General features: G+C 39.4%; 1 protein-coding gene across 6 annotated transcripts in view; it reads right to left on the reverse strand.

The window, feature by feature from the left end:
* The window catches only part of Sugct (succinyl-CoA:glutarate-CoA transferase), a 736,642-nt gene that overhangs the window by 415,759 nt on the left and 302,370 nt on the right, over positions 1 to 18,513 (reverse strand). For all 6 annotated transcript variants that reach the window (XR_007237119.3, XM_085699249.2, XM_048460944.3 and 3 more), the window contains one exon: positions 12,438 to 12,535. Coding sequence is in view for 5 of the 6 variants with exons in the window: in XM_085699249.2 (XP_085555375.1) it covers positions 12,438 to 12,535 (98 nt within the window). In the remaining variant the exon portion in view is untranslated. The remainder of the gene's footprint in view (positions 1 to 12,437; positions 12,536 to 18,513) is intronic.

The following is an 18,513-nucleotide window of genomic DNA, read 5'->3' on the forward strand; positions in this document are numbered from 1 at the left end:
ACATAGATAGCCCACAACCACCACCCAGTCTTTCTTCTAAAAGGCAGTGAGAAGCAGTTTATAGCTGTCCTGGAAAACAATAGAGAAGGCTGGAGAGAGTGATTGACATTCCATTCTCTTTTGACTCGGAGACATCTTTTGATTCTCAGTCACAAAGACTCTCTTGCAAGGTGAGAAGTGCCCTGGTCACAGGAGCTTCTCTGGAGTGGCAGTGGCCCATTGCTTTCTGCAAGCCAAAGGGATGATTCCCAGAGCTGGCTTTCTTTATTTCACCCTCCAGGCTGGTTTTATAATAACAACATCGCCTTAAATCTCTCTCCAAATAACCAACATTTAGAAAATGTACTACATCAAATATAGACATTTTACAAGGGACCATGTATTAGCTGATAATGGCAGAGCTGCCAAGGAATGCATAAGAAAACAAATGTGACCCTCGCCAAACACCAGCTCCATTTATCCAAATTAGCCCTGCTGCAGTGCGTGCAAGATAAACTGACAACGCTATGATTCAGCGCAGTAGGAGAGGCTGGGGGAAGGTTACAAGAAGCTAAATGTGTAAGTTGCGGATGTATATAAATCACACAAAGTGCATCCTCATGAGATGCTAATGGAAGTCAGGAGAGGGGCTGGCAGTAGAGATCTTAAAATGTGATCATATGGAGTATTAGACCAAGAAAACTATTTCAGAGGGAAAAACAATAAGTTTCTCCGTGGATATTAAAAGCATGTAGACATAGGAGAGTTGATGGCTGCCAGGTTTCAGGGGCAGTGGAATTCGTTAGAGTTAAGGGGCAGGCACAGTCTCCCAGCCCTGTGTGTGTTTCAGAAGCACAAAGCCTTGGGCTTCTGACTGCTCACAGTTTTTCATGACATTCTTCTCCACCTACCATAGGCAGCTGGCATTCGGTGATTTCTCCATCAACTCTATATTAAAATCTATTCTGATAGAAAGGCCTTTTTACACTAAGGAATCAGAATTCCTGAACCCTCTTGAAACAGTATGAAACTTAAGAAAAAACAAACTGTAATTTTAGAATGTCAGAGCCTCTGAAATCAACACACTATGTATAGGGAAGAACTGTATTAACGAAATTCTGAATATAGGCTCCTTCTGACACTTCCAAACAATTAACAGTTTGCCTTGTTCTTTTAGCAAACCAGGTAGTCAATGAAGCCTCCAAGCAAACAAATGAAAGCCAGAAAGGAGATTGATGTATAGCATCTACTCATTGTTTAACTGCGAAATAATTCAAACTGTAAAAGTCACATAAAGGTCAAGAGAAGGACAGCACAAGAGTGGAATGAAATGGAGGAGCAAAGACTGAAAAACTTACCCATAAAAGTAACACAGGAAAACCCAAAAAGAGTTTGAACATCCTAGCTGAAGCTGCTCACAGACATTCTGCCTAGTTCAATTCCTATGTTTGTCTCTTTTGGAATAGGGCTGCCTATTTAGAACCTTAATATGTTGTCAGTATGTTATTTATTGTTTAAATTAATAGAAGTTTATAGTGAAGAGAAACATGGGCAATGAAAGCTTGGTTTGTGAGGTTTCAGAGAGAGCAAAGGCTATTAATGCTGTGCATGAGCATATATACTGTGGCAGTAAAACCTTTGCTTTACTAGACAATCAATGCTATTTATCTGGTATTTAAAAAATCAGACATAATTAACAAAATAACATAATATTTGAGAAAAAATCATCTAGGAAGTATTTCCTCAGGATCAGGACACAGAAGCTGTGATCCAAGGGACACTAAAGCTGCAACTCAAGCTGGCAGCGAAACACGGAAATGGTTAAGAGTCTCACATGGTACTGGTTTAGGTGTTATGAAAGCTGGAGGAGTGAAGGAATCATGGAGAGAAGCTGAGCCCTTGTACCAAACAGCAGGGCTGGAATTCTGGTGCAAAGGTCACAGGTCATTGGTAAAGGTGTAGCCTTGGTATCAAAGGAGAGCCTATCACATTAGAAATGCCAAGACTACCATATGTCTGCCAATGACAGTGGCAGGCATAAAGTGGAGCCCGCCTGAGCCTATAAGATAAACTGTATGTGCTGTAGATGTCAGAGCTAGAGAAGGGGAGCTGCTCATAAGCCCTGTCGATCCTAACTGATGGTAAGTGAGTCTCAGATGCCAGACATTGAGCTAGCAGATTTAAGCTACACTACTAGACTTGGTTTTCACATAAGTGTGATTGCTTGTATACCTTGGTTCTTCCTTCCTTGGAGTCAGAAAGCATTTTAACGCTTGATTTTACAGGAGCACAAAGTTAAAAGGCTTTGGATAATTTAAAGAGACTGGTTTGATAGTTTAAGCTATCTCAATAATTATAGACTGTGAGATTTTTTTAAGAAATACTATATTTTATATCATGATGTTAAAATAAGATATTGATGGCATACCAGAAAGGAAAAGTTATTAAAGTAATGTGTCTGTGTGTCAAAGTTGGCAAGAGATAGGATGTTAGCTTTGGTTGTCAACTTGACATACCCAAGAAGAGGAATTCTCCATTGGGAGGTTTCTTCCACTGATTGACCTCCAAACATGACTGTGGGGCATTTTCTTGACTATGAGTTGATATAGGAGAATCCAGCCCACTGTAGGTAGGTGGTCTGGGCAGTTCAGAAGAGGCAAGGAACGTGAACCTGGAAGCAAGCAACTGGTAAGCAGCATTTGCTGTAGTCTCTGCTTCAGTTCCTCTGAGGGTCCAGGTTTCTACATGAGTACCTGCCTTCGCTTCCTTCAATGACTGTATAATCTTTAAGCCAAATAAACCCTTTCCTCTCCAGGTTGCTTTTGGTCAGAATGTTCTATCACAGCAGTTGGAAAACTAACTAGGACAGATTCAACCCAGCACAGCAACTAAATAACACACTGAAGTATTTCATTCCTAAGCAAAGATAGCTCTAAACGTAGGGAGCAACAAAGGAAGTGCTCAGGCCTCCAAATTCATCACCCACGCTAAGGAACAAGTGTCTCTTGAAAGGGAATGGACCAGGGGCTATGAAGAGCCACTTTAAAGGGTTTCGAAAACTCTGGGTCCTATTAATAGCCTCATTAGAAAAATAGTACAAAGCTAAATGTATTTCTAAGTCCTGAAAGCTACTTTAATTTTTTTGAGGTTATCCATAAATAAATTTTCTAGCTAAAAGGCCCAGGCTAATTGAAATCTCACTTTACTTTGCTAGAACCAAATTGAATCATAAAAATAATACTATAAATAATATCATTCCCATCAAGACTTTTGATGGACAACTAAATAATATTTCTTTAAATAAAAACTGCCAAAATTAATTATTGCAATGCCTATAGTTCAACAGAAAAACACTCTGAAATACATGCACTTTGTGATTAATAAACTGATTGTAACTGGAATTGTTAAAAAGCAAATTATCCGAATTAGTCATGGTGGCACATGGCTGTAATTCCAGTACTCAAGAACCATAGACAAGAGAGTGGCAGGCTTTTAAGGCTATCCTGAATTACCTGGCAAAAGCTGTCCCTAAAACACAAAATGAACAAATAAAAACAATAAAAATTTATTATGCCATAATTGCTGATTCTTGAATATTGAGATTTTTCTCTGTGATGGTTTGAGATGTACCTCACAGGTTCATGTTTTGAATGTGTACCCTAGCTGGAGGTGCTATTTGGGAAGACTTCCGGATATTTGGGAAATAAGGCTTCCTAAGGTAAGGTCATTAGGGCTGCAATTTGCAAGGTATTCCTGAACTGCTTCCTGCCTTCTCTGTTTCCTGATCCACCCTGGTTTGAATGGCCTCCACTGTATTCTCCTACCACCATGAATGGAGCTATTTGACCATACTTTAACTTCTATGATGGACTGAAACCCTCGGAAATTTTAAGCCAAAAATGTAAGCAATTCCTCTCTTGTTTTATGTCAAGTTTGCTCATTTGATCATAATAACACAAAGGTATGATCCAACAGCCTGAGCATGGAGCATGTGCTGTGCAATGTTATCTGCTTCACATCTTGATCCCTGGTGGCAGTATTCAGTGTGATGTAGGTATTGTCATGTGTCCCTACCTGGTGAGAACCTGAGGCTCAGGGAAGTCAGAGAACTGGTTCAAGATGAGAGTTAGTCACAAGAACCCTATGTTCTCCAGTGTAGATCTTCTGACATTGTGTGACCATGAGTCTCCATGGTTTCTGACTACCGTAGTTTCCCCCTTGACTTTGTAGACCCTAACACTGGAGCTTCCCTTATTTTACCAGCTCAACTCTACTCAAATAGCTCTGTTCAAAGTTGATGTTAGTACTCACCAATGGACAGACCATTTATTGAATTTCAGAAACCCAAACAAGTGTGAGAAACAAAAATAAAACAATATGCTTTAAGACATATACTGTCTTGTCAAAAGGAGGAGAAGGGACTGTCTGGTGACAGCTTATTGCAAAAGAAGCCATGATGCAGCAGCCTAGGAAAGCAGCTTATAAGAGACAGATGAGGGAGGCAAGAATAGTTCCTGGGTTTAGTGTAAAGACAGAGGGGCCATGAGATCACAAGGCTCCACAATTGAAAGGCAAATGACTGAAGGTCTGGGCCACATTAGAAGAACTATCATGGGGTTCTGTGTCTTGTTCTCTGGACAAGTTCCTAGGTCAATGATATGTATAAAAAATGGTTTAAAGCTTTTTTTTTTAAATCTTGAGAGCATCCCAGAGAGACCTAGCAGGAGAGTGGAATGATCCCCTTTGTCTAAGGATACCCACATGTAGAGAACAGGAGGCCTTATGGGCCAGTTTGTGTTTAGACAGTGTGATGCTGATTTAGATACCCAGTTTGAGTCAGCAAACACATTGCCAGCACAGATGTAGGAAGTGGGGGTGGGGACTGGGAGATGGGGAGTGGGATGAGAAGACATCAGTACATCAGCACAAAATGGCTGACTCTGTTGCCCGAGCACTCCAACAGTAACCCTGTTGTAATCCATTATATAACTACTTTTGGCAGAGAACTAGTTCTGTGTGATTCTTTATATATATGACCTTGAGGTCAGAGGCACAATCCTTTGTCTGAGGTTCTGCTCTTGCCAGCTTGCTTGTGTCTTTCTGTACTAACTGCCTAACTGTGCATGGTCCATGTGAGTCAGCATGTGTTTTGGTCCCTCTGCCTGCCATATAGCCCCTGCCCGGAGCGAACAGGGCTTGTGGTCTAAATGAATAAGGTCTGTGACTTCTCAGAACCTCCACAACCTCCTAGCCTCTGAAGCCTTTCCTCCTTACCTGCTATAGGATGATGGACCTCACACAAAATGTCAGGGTTGTTTGTTTTGTTTTGTTCTATTAAATTAATATTAAGTCAGGGACCTTTGAATTTATAGTCCCTCCTTTAACACTGAATACATGTTTCAGGTTCAAGTCTCAAAAATTTTGTATATATCTGGTAGAATGATGTGATGTCAGAGTAGAGAAAGAGTTTTTTAAAAAATTCTTAATTCAATTCCAATCACATTTAACACCATTTTTAAGAAATCTCTGAAATAGAATATTTAGTCTCACAACGATTCACTACAGTAAACTCTAAAATTAAGTAAACTCACAACCATATACCTGAGACTTCATTTAAGAGGTCAAGTCACCCAATGACAACTGCTTATATTAATAAATTATCTCAAGAGAATTGTGCAGTCTGTTGCTATTATTCATGAGGAAGCTGCATAGCTTTTAGTGATGACTTTCTGGACTGTATCAAAGGATTTGTTTTGTTTTTGTTTTTGTTTTTGTTTTGAGACAGGTATTCTCTGTAGCTTTGGAGCCTGACCTGGTAGACAAGGCTGGCCTCGAACTCACAGAGATCTGCCTGCCTCTGCCTCCTGAGTGCTGGAATTAAAGGCATGTGCCATCACCTCCCGGCCCTTAGGGATTTTTGAGTCTTTAAAAATACTCAAGTAATTGTTTCTGCTTTTTAAAATAACCTGTCCTTCCTCCACTTAATTCCATCTGTCCTTCAAGATCTATGCAAGCGGAGCCGCCTCCAGGATGCCTTCCCTGGCTTGCCTAGGCTGAAGCAGGAGTTCCTTCTCCAGGTGCCACGGCACTTTGGCCACCCTGGCACCAGTCACACACTGCTAGTGTTTATTCCATTTACGGCTTTATGTATTTGCTTTCCTAATTGGACCAGACACTGCTCAGGAGCCCAGGCTTCACATCCCATCCCACCTGCTGAGCCAGGGAATCTGGACAGAGGCTAAAAAAACATTGGTAAGCGGGGAAGGAGGCAGGGAATGACATGAATCTTATTTCTACTTCCTCCGTTGTTCTCCTTTCTTTCTTCATTTCATGGCTTCCTGGTATTTCTCCCAACACAAAACACATCATTTTATCCTTCTTTTCTTAGACTGAACGCACATGAGGACTTTCACTTTTGAGATCCTAACTATTACGAAAATGCTGATCCAGTGTGCTATTCACTCCAGCTAAGAGTTTGTTGCTCCTTAGCATCGTAAAGATGACATACGTTTGGCAGAACCTAGACAAATCTGTTACTTGTACTCTTTGTGTTTTTGCTAAGGTTTAATATGTTTTAGCTTTACCTGGTGCTCAACATTAGCAGCTGGGTAAACAGAGTTTCTGCAACACTCAGAATGAAATGGCAAGCTCAGGGGGAAAGTCTTCCACATTACAAAAGGAAAAAAAAGATTTGCTGGCAGGCGCAGTTGGGAACTAGGAACACCTGAGAGCCCAGGAGGGAACTGTGTGTGCTGGCTACAGAAACAGTTGATGACCAAAGCAGGCAGCAGCCTGGCTAAATGATACCGGGGCTCAAAGAAAGCTTCCAACTGTACTGGGCAAAGGGAGTCAAAGTCAAGCCTCTCCACTGTGTACAAAGGGAATTCCTGATTCTACAGGCTTCACATGAACCCTACTGTGGCAAAGATGGAAATGCTCATTGCTGAAGAAAATTCCTGGAAGATTATGAAACACAGTAGGAAATCCATATGTCTGTCAAGGAGCGCACACTTGTAAAAATCTGTTAATGCTTTAGCTTTCAGTTTGGGGTGTCAAGTTGAGTGCAAGAAATGAGTTTCTTGTGAGTCCATCATGCCTAGAGTTTATTTTTAAAGTTATCTGTACTGCTAAATCATTCTCAGAAATCCCTCCACATTTTTACATATTCTAAAGATGAGAATATATACGAGCACAGAAGAAAAGTACTTAGAATGTTTAATAACAAACAACAGGCAAAAACCTGCTACGCTGACATGATAATATAGCTATTGATCCGGAAGTTTGCTTTCACTTCAGAAAGGATTAGAAAGCACAAGAGAACACACAGCATTCATATTAATATATGAAGAGAAGACAATAAGTGGTTGACGTACTCTTATTGTAATACTTTTTAAAGCAGAAAAATATTTATTTATTATATTTTAAAAAGAAAATAAGCTATCATTTTACGTTTTACATACCAATTCCAGTTTCCACTCCTCCAATTCCCTCCAGCTACCCCTGTACCCCGCCGCTAATCCACTTCTCAGAGAGGGTAAGACACATTGCCTTGGGGAAGGTCCAAGGCCCTCCCTTCTATATCTAGGCTGAACAAGGTATCCATCCAAAGGGAATAGATTCCAAGAAAGCCATTACAAGTAGTAGGGATAAATCCTGGTAACAATGCCAGTGGCCATGCAGGCTGGCCCAGCCATCCAACTATCACCCACATTCAGAGAGACTAGCTTGGATCTATGCTGTTTCCTTCTCTGTACGGTTGGAGTTGGTGAGCTCCCATTAATTCAGATAAACTGTATCAGTGGGTGTACCCACCATGGTCCTGACCTCTTTGCTCATATTCTCACTCCTTCCACTCTTCGATTGGACTGTGAGAGCTCAGTCCAGTGCTCTGATGCAGGTCTCTGCCTCTGTTTTCATCAGTTGCTGAATGAAGGTTCTTTAGTGGTATTTAAGATACTCATCAGTCTGACTACAGGGCAAGGCCAATTTGGGCACCCTTTCCTCTATTGCTTAGGGTCTTAGCTGGGGTCACCCTTGTGAATTCCTGGGAATTTCTCTAGTGCCAGGTTTCTTACTAGCCCTATAATGGTTCTCTCAATCAAAATGTCTCTTTCCTTGTTCTCATATCTATCCTTCCTCCATCTCAACTATCCTGTTCCCTCAAGTTCTCTTCCCCCTCCCCTTCACCCCTCCTCTTCCCTTTCCACCCTCCCTATTCCCCTCACCCTCATGCTCTCAATTTTTTCAGGCAGTCTTATCTATTTCCCCTTTCCAGGTGGATCTATGTATGATTTTCTTAGGGCTCACCTTGTTACTTAGCTTCTCTAATATCAAGATATCTCAGTATCTCTAATATCTCAATATTCTTTGTTTTATAGCTAGTATCCACTTATGAGTGAGTATATACTATGTTCTTCTTTTTAGGTCTGGGTTACCTCACTCGGGTTTTTTTTTCTAGTTCCATCCATTTGCATGGAAATTTCGATGACATTGTTTTTTACCGCTGAGTAGTACTCTAATATATAAATGTGCCATATTTTCTTTATCTGTTCTTCAGTTGAGGGGCATCTAAGTTGTTTCCAGGTTCTGGTTTTTAAAAATAATGCTGCTATGAATATAGTTGAACAAATGTCCTTGTAGTACAATTGAGCATCTTTTGGGTACATGCCCAAGAGTGTTATTGCTGGGTTCTGAGGAAGGTTTATTCCCAATTTTCTGAGAAACCTCCATACTGATTTCCAAAATGATTGTACAAGTTTGCATTCCCACCAGCAATGGAGAAGTGTTCCCCTTATTCCAAATCTTCTCCAGCATAAGCTATGATTGTTGTTTTTTATCTTAGCCATTCTGACTGGTGAAAGATGGTATTTCAAAAAGACATCCTACTAAATGGGAAAAGATCTTTACCAACCCCACATCAGACAGAGGAGTGATCTCCAAAATATACAAAGAACTCATGAAATTAGACATCAAAATTCCAAATAACTCAATTTAAAAATGGGGTACAGAACTAAACAGAGAATTCTTAACAGAAGAATTTCAAATTAACTGAAGACAGTTAAGAAAATGTTCAACATCCTTAGCCATCAGGAAAATGCAAATCAAAACAACTCTGAGAAAAACAATTAAAGAAAATATTATATGAAAAGATATGTTCAAAACAATCACAAGAATTGTCTTCTAGAAAGTCGGCAAGCGTCCTGGGAGCTGCACATCTTGTCTAATTCTTTATGCCATTTTCCTAACACTCAGAACATTCCTCAATATACAGTAGGTATTCGATACTTGTAAAAATAAATGAGTGAATAAGAAATTTGGGGGAGTCCAGCATGGGGTATAACACTGGATTATCAGTGAAATTGGGGTCCCTCTCTGGGTTCTTACTCTTTTTAATAAAAGAACTTAACCATTCAGATGAAAGGTCAGGGATAATTTCAATAGCACTTAAAAAAAAAAAAACACAAGACAGCCTCCCTGTAAACCTCAGAGACTGCCTGGAGAAGGGAGATGGAATAGAAGAAGCAAGAAAGTCATGACTTTGGGGTTAGGTATGGAGGTTCAACAAACAATCATGCAACAAAAGGAATTTAGCTTAAGAGAAGAATGAAAAGCCCAAAGTATGAGAAAAAGTTAACATAGGTCCTGGGCTGTCTCCGAGAGAGAGAGAGAGAGAGAGAGAGAGAGAGAGAGAGAGAGAGAGAGAGAGAGAGAGAATAGTGTCTTTCTGAGTCAGGCCTTCACATAACAGAGTTTCAGAGTGGCTCTGGGGCAACTGCTCAGCAAACCAGGATTCTGGGCAGAAAAAGTACATGATCTCATTAAGAGGATATTATCCCTTCCATCTCTTTAGCATGGTATGAACTGAACCTGCCTTCTTTGGGGGTATTTCCTTAACTAGGTGATTTATTGGCCCTGCTGCATTACCTCTTACCTTTTGTGTGTTTTAGACTACTAGGTTCTCTCCCCTCAAGCCAGAGGAAGTCCCCGTTCTGTAGACTAGATGGAAACAGCATTCCCTTAATGTTCTCAACAGAGCCATGATTAAGGTTACTATAACAGAAAAACATAAACTATGGAAACTCATGAGTTTCCATGGCCTCTCCGCTAAAATAAAAGGAAGTTTTACTGGTGCGGTATTACTGGAATACTTTGAACTTTCTGCCAAGTAAAGATTGCCCTTTGACACTTCAGGTTAGATAGAAAACACAAGTTGCTGCTGGGCAAACCCATCTTATAACCCCCTGCCAAAAATACAAAATCCCCTTATTTCACAATCTAAGCATCAATCTGCTTCCAAAGTCTGTCTTTATTTTCACAGTCTGATCTACTTTTCACCTCCTTCCAAGAGAACCTTAATTCTGGAAATAAGACAGAAGATACAAGGTGGGCATGTGGCCAGAGTAGGCTTCAATTGAAATATATTGGGAAACTGCAGGAAATTTTTGGTGATGTCAGACTATGAATGACCCTAGGTTTCAAACTGAGCATTCTAGTCTTAGGCCTGTAATTTGTGGAAAGCCACTGAAGTTTTACAATACTGGGGAAAAATGCAGATCATATTATAAGAATGCCAAATTTCAAGTCATTGGTAAAGTTCTGAAAGCTAACCACTAAATATCAATGTATTCAGTGGTACTTGCTCAGAGGGAAAAGGAGGGCGTGTGTAGGCAGGAATGAATAAATATGCTACTCTTCCATGTTCTTCACTATCTGACATACCCTGGATAAGAAGGTATTAGAAGTATTGAAAATTATAGAAAATTGTAAGGTAATACAAAAAAAATGAGGACTCTAAGTGAAAAATCTTCAAAACTCCTCTCTGGGCCCATCCTTTCAGCATGCTTCCTTATTCTTTCTTGAATCTGTGTGGAAAACAATGACGCTATGAGTTCAAAATGTTTAAATTTCTACATATGAATGTTAGTGTATAGAAAGGTGAAATGCTACTTTATTTCCCTCAAAAGGAATAGTTTTTAATCTATAATAAAGTCTGCTTAAAGTCTTTCTACAGACAAATTCTGCAACTGAACTAATCAAAGAATCAAAGTTTCAGGGTACAGTAAACCCTAAATTTGTGTGAACTGGTGCTATCAAAATGCTGGCAATTTAATAACAAGATGATACTTGTATCAGCCTGGGTTTATTTTTCTTGGGATCTACTCTTCTCACAGCAGGGACATGATTTTTTGGTTCATCAAAGAGCTTTTGATAAGGTTCTCACAAGTTCCCTTTATTGAGATTTGGTAACCATGGTGTGAAAGGAAAAATCCTATCAATGAATTAAATGAATTAAAAATGCTTAAGAGACAAAGGGGCAAAATGTAGAAATGAATGGGTAATTCTCATGTGGAGAAAGGTTAATCATGCAGGGCTGTGAATCTTTGCAGTTGAATCAGAATTATACTTAACTATTGATAAGGAAAGGGGCACCCATTTTTCATCCTCATATTCAGTGTGAATTTGTCCCACACACAGAGCCTCCATTGACACAAAGATCACATGACACACGGACAAGATACAGTGTAGAGAAATGTTTAAAATCCAGGAAGAACAAGTTGGTAAACGGATATCCAGAGTTTCGTGGAAATATCTCAAACTTCAAGACAAAGAAATAAAAGTATTGCAAGCATGTTTTTACTTTCTAAGAATCGGTTTCCATTACAAGAAATCACATGGGCATTTGAACAAAGTCTTAAGACACTGGCATGACGAAAGCTAATCTTCAGCACTGGATGACAACACATGTAGGAATTTGGAGTCACAAAACCCACAAAGACTTCCTACAGCCTGAGAAATTTAGCAAGCAAAGAAGCAAGCAAAGTGATAGAAAAGAGTAAGGTTACCTTTTTATACAAAATTGAAAAGCTGGTATATGTTTTCCAAAAATATAACCTAACATGAATTGATTTTAGAAATCAAACACTCAGTTAATACAATTTTTTAATGACTTGTTACTTAAGCTAGCATTTTCCGTCACAGAAACTCATTCAAGGGCTCAGAAAATCTAATGAACTCAGTATCATCTTCACATATTTGGGTTTACTTATCTGTAAAATAGGAACAATAGCACCTACTTCACAGGATGATCAAAGGGTTAAATGAGATGATATACAGAGCATTTAACACAGTGAAACTACAATAAATATTAAATTCTTGCTGTGCCTATTGTTAGCAGTTTATAATATGCTAAATCCAAACAGTTATATACCACAAAGAAGCAACCTAGTTGAAGTCACTATGACTTTGTTTATGCCATTGCTAGGAGTTGGTGTTAAAATACTTTCAGATTGCTTTCCAATGTTCTGTTTATAACAACAAAAAACTATTTTAAGATGTCTTTTCATTAACCAGTTTTGGAAATAAAGAGAATTACAAACTGATATAAAGATTGAAAGGGCCCACAAAACCTCTCACAATGAGAATCGTATAATTCGTTCAGAGATTGGGTCCAAGCTTACCGTGTAGATAGGATTCTAACAAGCTCTTTTCTATTCTGCACCCGAAGATGGTTCGTTTTATACTTGGGATCATCAATCAACTCTGGCAAATTCAAGACCTAAAAGGAAAAAAATGGTATAATTCCCAAGTTTTTCACACCTTTAGGTCCTGGTTGTTTGCAGAATTCAAGATATGCCTCTCCCTTCTTTTCTTGTCTTCACACAGCTCTACAGGAGCTGGAAGAAGCAACATACAACTGATGGGGTCATGCTGGTGCATTAGTCTTGTGAGTTAATTATATGAGAGTGCTTTACTATATTTATACATATATTTGTATGCATGCATACAGAAGAACACAGAAATTATCAGATGTCCATAATGTCATTTATGTATTAATAGAGACAAGTTATCAAATCCTCAGAAAAAATCTTATCTAGAAGAACATGAACAAAGTCCCCAAACTAGATAAAACTAGCCCAGTTCTAACAATGAAAACCTTAAGTTAAGTACCTACATTCATTTATTTAAAACCTACAGTCAACATATATCTTAGGGGCACAGAAATATTTGTTCCACATGTCAACAAAAATATATAATCCATCCCAATAGCCTTATTCAGAATATTGTATATGGTGCAAAAACAAAAAGAAGCATATCTGTTTATCCAGATTCTAACTGTTCAAACAACATCAAATTGAGCATCTTTCTGCGGGCAAGTCACTATTCTTCTTTAGTTTGTTGCCCTTACTAGGAAGGCTGTTAAACACTTCATCCTCCCCTAATTCTTACTAAAGGGAAAATCTAAGGTAGCAAACCTCTTTGGATGCTGTATAGTTTTAACAAAACCATAGTGATGGTACCAAGTATATTTGAAAGGAAAAAGACATTCTAAAAGAATGTGTGGGGACAGAGTTTGGCAGTTGTATTGCAAAGTCAAAAAGAGCGTGTATGGACTGGAGGCAAGCCAAGTACCCTAAAGAAGCCTTACTTGCTTTATTAACGTGTTTGCCTTCAATGTAAATACTTAATGGTTTCATTTGTTTCCCATAGTTTAAATAAAATCAATCTACTAATCATCTTACAGAGGAGAGAGAAGCAGGAAGATTCTCCAGAGTCAAAGACCAGCCCAGTGGTGTGATTCCTCATTCACATCTGCCACTTAACATATCTCAAAGGCAGCATTACTCTGCAGAATTTTAAAAAGTGATATCGAATACAACGCCCTTTCTAGAACCTCCGTCACTACACCTGATTCCAGAATTGGTCTCAATGCCTGTCCTAATCACAAACCTCCTTCTGAAGACTGAGTTTTCAAAAATACAAGTTCCTACCTTTGTAATAGTAACAGTAATATGCCTAATTTGCAAGTCAGGCTGCATATAAAGCATGCTGCTGTCAGCTACATAAAGACACCGGGTGACTGTTCCAGGGGTCTTGCATGCCCATGTGTCCTCTGTATTTGACTTACTGGACTTTTTGTTTTTCAAACCTCATGCAAAATTGTAGGCCTCTGTAATTTTATATTTGTCCTCAGCTCTGCTGGCTGTCTAGACAGGGCAGTGAAGGGAACTATTCTGTGGGTGCTTGAACAGCTGTGCTACAACCTGGACACGCATGTTCACACACACACACACACACATACACAAGGAATAAGTAAATGCTTATAAAAAGAATTATTATAACATGGCTTTTAGATAAGAGAAAAGTCAACAATGGCAAGTTCAAACCGCTCAATATCCCCTCTGATAGTGCAGGTGCTAGGTAATTCCTTGGACAGGGACTTGCTACAAAAGTTTGAGATGGGAACATGCAGTCACTTCCATGACTTCCATGAAGCCCCACTTCAGCTTTCTTTGTGACATCTCTGCTTTAGTTCTGTGCCTTTTATCATTCTCTTACTTTAATCTGCCAGTCTGCTAACACTGGATATGGATTTACTGGTTAGACATAGAAGTGAATTATGAATTATCTTCTTAAATAAATCATACACAATAAAATATCCTAAAAGGAAGTCGGTCTAGTCAAAATGTAACATACAGAAGTCATTGTTTTATAGGAAATTAAGAACGGGCAGAAATGATGTGTAATGATTAGAGAAAGGCCTGGCTCGATTGTTGATTGGCTTGATTTTGTGCAGGCCTTCTGTAGGTAACCAGGGCTGCTGTGAGCTGGTATGTGTGCACTAGGTCATGCCCAGAAGACAGCTCTTCACAGCACTCTCCCCAGACTGGGGCTCTCACTTTCTTTCCTTTCCCTCTTCTATACTGCTCCCTGAGCTTCGGCAGGGAACGATCTACCTCTTCTATGGCTAAGCACTCATAATCACTCTCCACACTTTGAGCAGATGGCATTAATCACCACCCACTGCAGTCAAAAATCTCTTCTGCCCAAGACCGAAAGCAGGGTCAATCTATGGGTATAAACATAAATATTTAGAAAGTGGTGGTTTGGTAACTGGACTACTAACAAACAAATCAAAAGACTTCCCCCTTGAGCCTATGACTTCCCTAGTAATGGGTTTTAACAATGTTTACAGTGCCAGGAATGAATCCTCTCCTGTGAAAAAAATTTCAAATCTAATCATCAGTGTGGTTGGTTGCCCCATAAACAGTCTTGCCACTGATGCCTTAGTGGGTATATCTAGCCTGGGATGTTGGATTTGTAGCCTGCAAGAGCCAGTACTGGGTAAAAGACAGACAAATTATTGAGGGGCTTATGCATTCCAGCTAGGTCACCCACAACAAATCAAAGAAATGATTCCACAGAAATCTAATTTATGAACTAATAGGCTTATTAGGGGTACTTATAAAAGCATATAGATCGATAAAGAGTTACTATAAGACCAGGGGTGGCTGCATTGCCAAAACGTCTATCATAACATAGGCCAATAATATAGGAAGACTCTGTCTCCAGAACTCCCTACATGGTGTGCAAGTAGTTCATCTGGTTGAAGAATCCCTTAGCCTCAGTAATTGTTATTATTTATATGACACTAGGGAGAGGCCTATGAATATTATATCCTTCATTGACCTTTTGAGTCTTTAAGTTTTAGTCACTTTCTGTGCCTTGTATGATTTGTTTAATTTTTGACTCTTATAAGCCTTCCTCCTCTATCAAGGAAATCATACTTTATTGTGGAGAAAACTGCTACACAGTATTTTGTCCCTTCCTCTAGTTCAGAAGTCCTCAACCTGTGGGTCACAGTCCCCTTGGAGGTTGCATATCAAACATCCTGCATATCACATATTTACATACTACTCATAAGGGTAGCAAAATTGCAGTTATAAAGTAGCAACACAATAATTTTATGATTGGGGGTCACTGCAACCTGAGGAACTGTACTAAAGGGTCACAGCTTTAAAAAGATCAAGAATGACAGATCTGTTTCTCGGGTTTTTTCTGCTCCATCTTCTGAACTTCTTCCTGTGCCTTGAAGGGAGTGATATGCATGTTTGTTCAGTTTTATCCATCTATGCCTAAATATGCATCAATTCCACACAGGAACTGTCACTAAATTTTAGGAACTTGACCAGTCTTTTAGCATACCACCTACTGAAAAATAAGTGTCCCTCTAGGACTGTAGCTGCAACAATCTATGAACATAAGTATAAATAACTGGGATGCTATTTGATATAAATACCATACCTATTCATCAAATAATAGCAGTGACCTTCCAAGACACTGACGATTGACTTTTCTTTCTGATCAGAAAGCAACATATTAGACCATAAAAGTCTAGCCATGTCTGCACCTGCAGGCACATAATATCAGGCAAGATGAAACCCCATGCTGAACGGGACCATTGGCAACAATTCTCCCTTAGTAGCCTACACAGTTCTTCCTGACACTGAGGAAAGCCAGTAAGAAGGTGAGAGTGTCCAGCTTGGTCTCAACTTGATCTCTCCATGCCCTGTAGCAAAGGACGTAGTGTCTTCAACAACATGGACTTGTCGCTTGGTTTGAGCCTGTAATTGATAGTGGTGGTAATAGCCTTTATTGTTTGTAGAGCCATAGGGGCCTCCCTGGTCAACAATTAATAGAATAGTAACCTGGCCCTGGCATTAGGGTTTTTATCCAACCTCTGGCTCTTGCCTGTCTTTTTCTGCCTTCAATGATATATTTGATACTTTCCTAAATCAATAAGAGAAATAAAAGGCTATAATTTTCAAAGAAACATTTTAAAGAAGATGGGCAGGATCTGTAAAGGTATACTGTCATCTATCCCAAATGTCACATGTTCCTGGCTAAGGAGATACAGAAAAAGAAACGTTAGAAAAGAGTCTCAGTGCAGAAAGAAACTACTCTTGTGGGTAGGCTGCAAGCTCAGCAGCAGACAGACAACAGAAAATGACATCAATGGCATCAATGGCATCTTTAAAGAGTCCTTGTCTCATAATGTTGTGTCAGGGCTCTTTTAAATTTTTTATCATATTAATTTTTTCAGTTTAATTCTTTTTCTTCCCCCTTTTTACCATATGGGATCTTTGTGCATCTATTGTGGCTTCCAGTTTAGTGTTTTTGTGGGATTTCTGAGTGTATGAATGAGTGGGTCTCTGCCTGGGCTCTTTTTCTTCTGTTTATTTATTATTATTATTGTTATTCAATTCCAATATGTTGGGTTTTGTCTTATCTTGTTATATTTTACTATTGTCCCATAGAAGCCCATTTGCTTTCTAATGAGGGACAGAAAGAGTGTGAATCCAGATAGAATGGAAAATGGGGAGGAGCTGGGAGAAATAGACGGGAGGAAATCATAACCAGGACATATTATGAGAAAAAAATCCATTTTCAAAAAAAGGAAAAAATTAAAAAAGAAAAACAAATGAAAACTGTATATATGAAAAAAGTAATAAATGCAGGAACCATAAAAAAATCCAATATAGCCACAACTAGACAATATGCAGAGATTTTGGAATACTCAGCTCTAAATGGGATGTCTTTATCAAACCCCTCCCTCAAGGCTCTATGTAGAAGAGGAGAAAGGGTATAAGAGCCAGAGAGGATGGGGGAGATTAAGAAAACAGTGTCTTCCAGACACCACAGGACAGATGCACATGTAAATCCACAGAGCAGTGCTGGATACAGCAGCCACAGATGGAAAATCCTGCTCTGTCTAGCCATCTGCACCCCACAGGTCTTTGTTATGTACCAGGCAGCCTCCTCACCTGGAAACCTACTACTGTGTATCTCCCATCCCCTGATATTCTTGGAGAGGGGGCAACTTGACATGTTTGCTGTACCTCAGACTCAGTGGGGTCACGGTCATGCTTCAGCATGCCATGCTAGGATTTAGAATTGGCTTCTCAGCACCGACAGCTCTGGGCCCACACTGGCTCTTGCCTAACCAAATGGCCATACTTGAAAAGGCCTGGGATGAATAAACAATCGTCACCCTTAACTTATCTTATTGCAAGGGAGAAATGTGTACTGCTGCGTACTCAAAATCAATTCTTCAGCTCTTGGTCAAGCTTAATTTTTTTGACCTGTGCTGTCTTATTATTTATGTCTTCTGTAAACTGTTGCTCAGATCTTAAAGCCTTCCAGAACCTCAGTGGCATAGTTTTTGGTTTTCTGTCAATTTTTTCCTTAGAAACTCTGACTTGACACAAACATTGCCACACTTACCTTCAAGTGACATGTCTACTGCCTTTTATAGTCCCCTCTTGGTAGTTTTATAACTTCTGGAAATCAACTTACATGGTTGTCTAAATAATTTTGTTCTACTAAAGACTTTCCTAATTCATAAAGTTCACATCTCACCACGGAGTTCGGCAAAGGCACCAATGCTCCATATTAGCTTTGAGGTCCCTACCGAATCAATCTCTTTCTTAGCTCCCTTGAGCACACAGTCCTATTCAGCTCAATGTACTGGACAGCAAATGTGATCATTCTCTTGCCTCTTCTCCACTTGATATCCACTCCTTGATATCCAGGGGACTCTTAGCAGAAAATAACCAAATACCCCTAATACCTCCTATGAGCCAGTCCATCAGGAACTGATTTTCTTAGTTTTCCTCAGTTTTTGTCTTATGGAGGGAGGGGAAGTTACATTACTCAATTTCTCCACTTTCACTGAACTCAGAATAATCGAACCCA

This window comes from Myodes glareolus, chromosome 14 (genome assembly GCF_982192425.1).
Source record: "Myodes glareolus chromosome 14, mMyoGla1.1, whole genome shotgun sequence".
Classification (NCBI taxonomy): Eukaryota; Metazoa; Chordata; class Mammalia; order Rodentia; family Cricetidae; genus Myodes; species Myodes glareolus.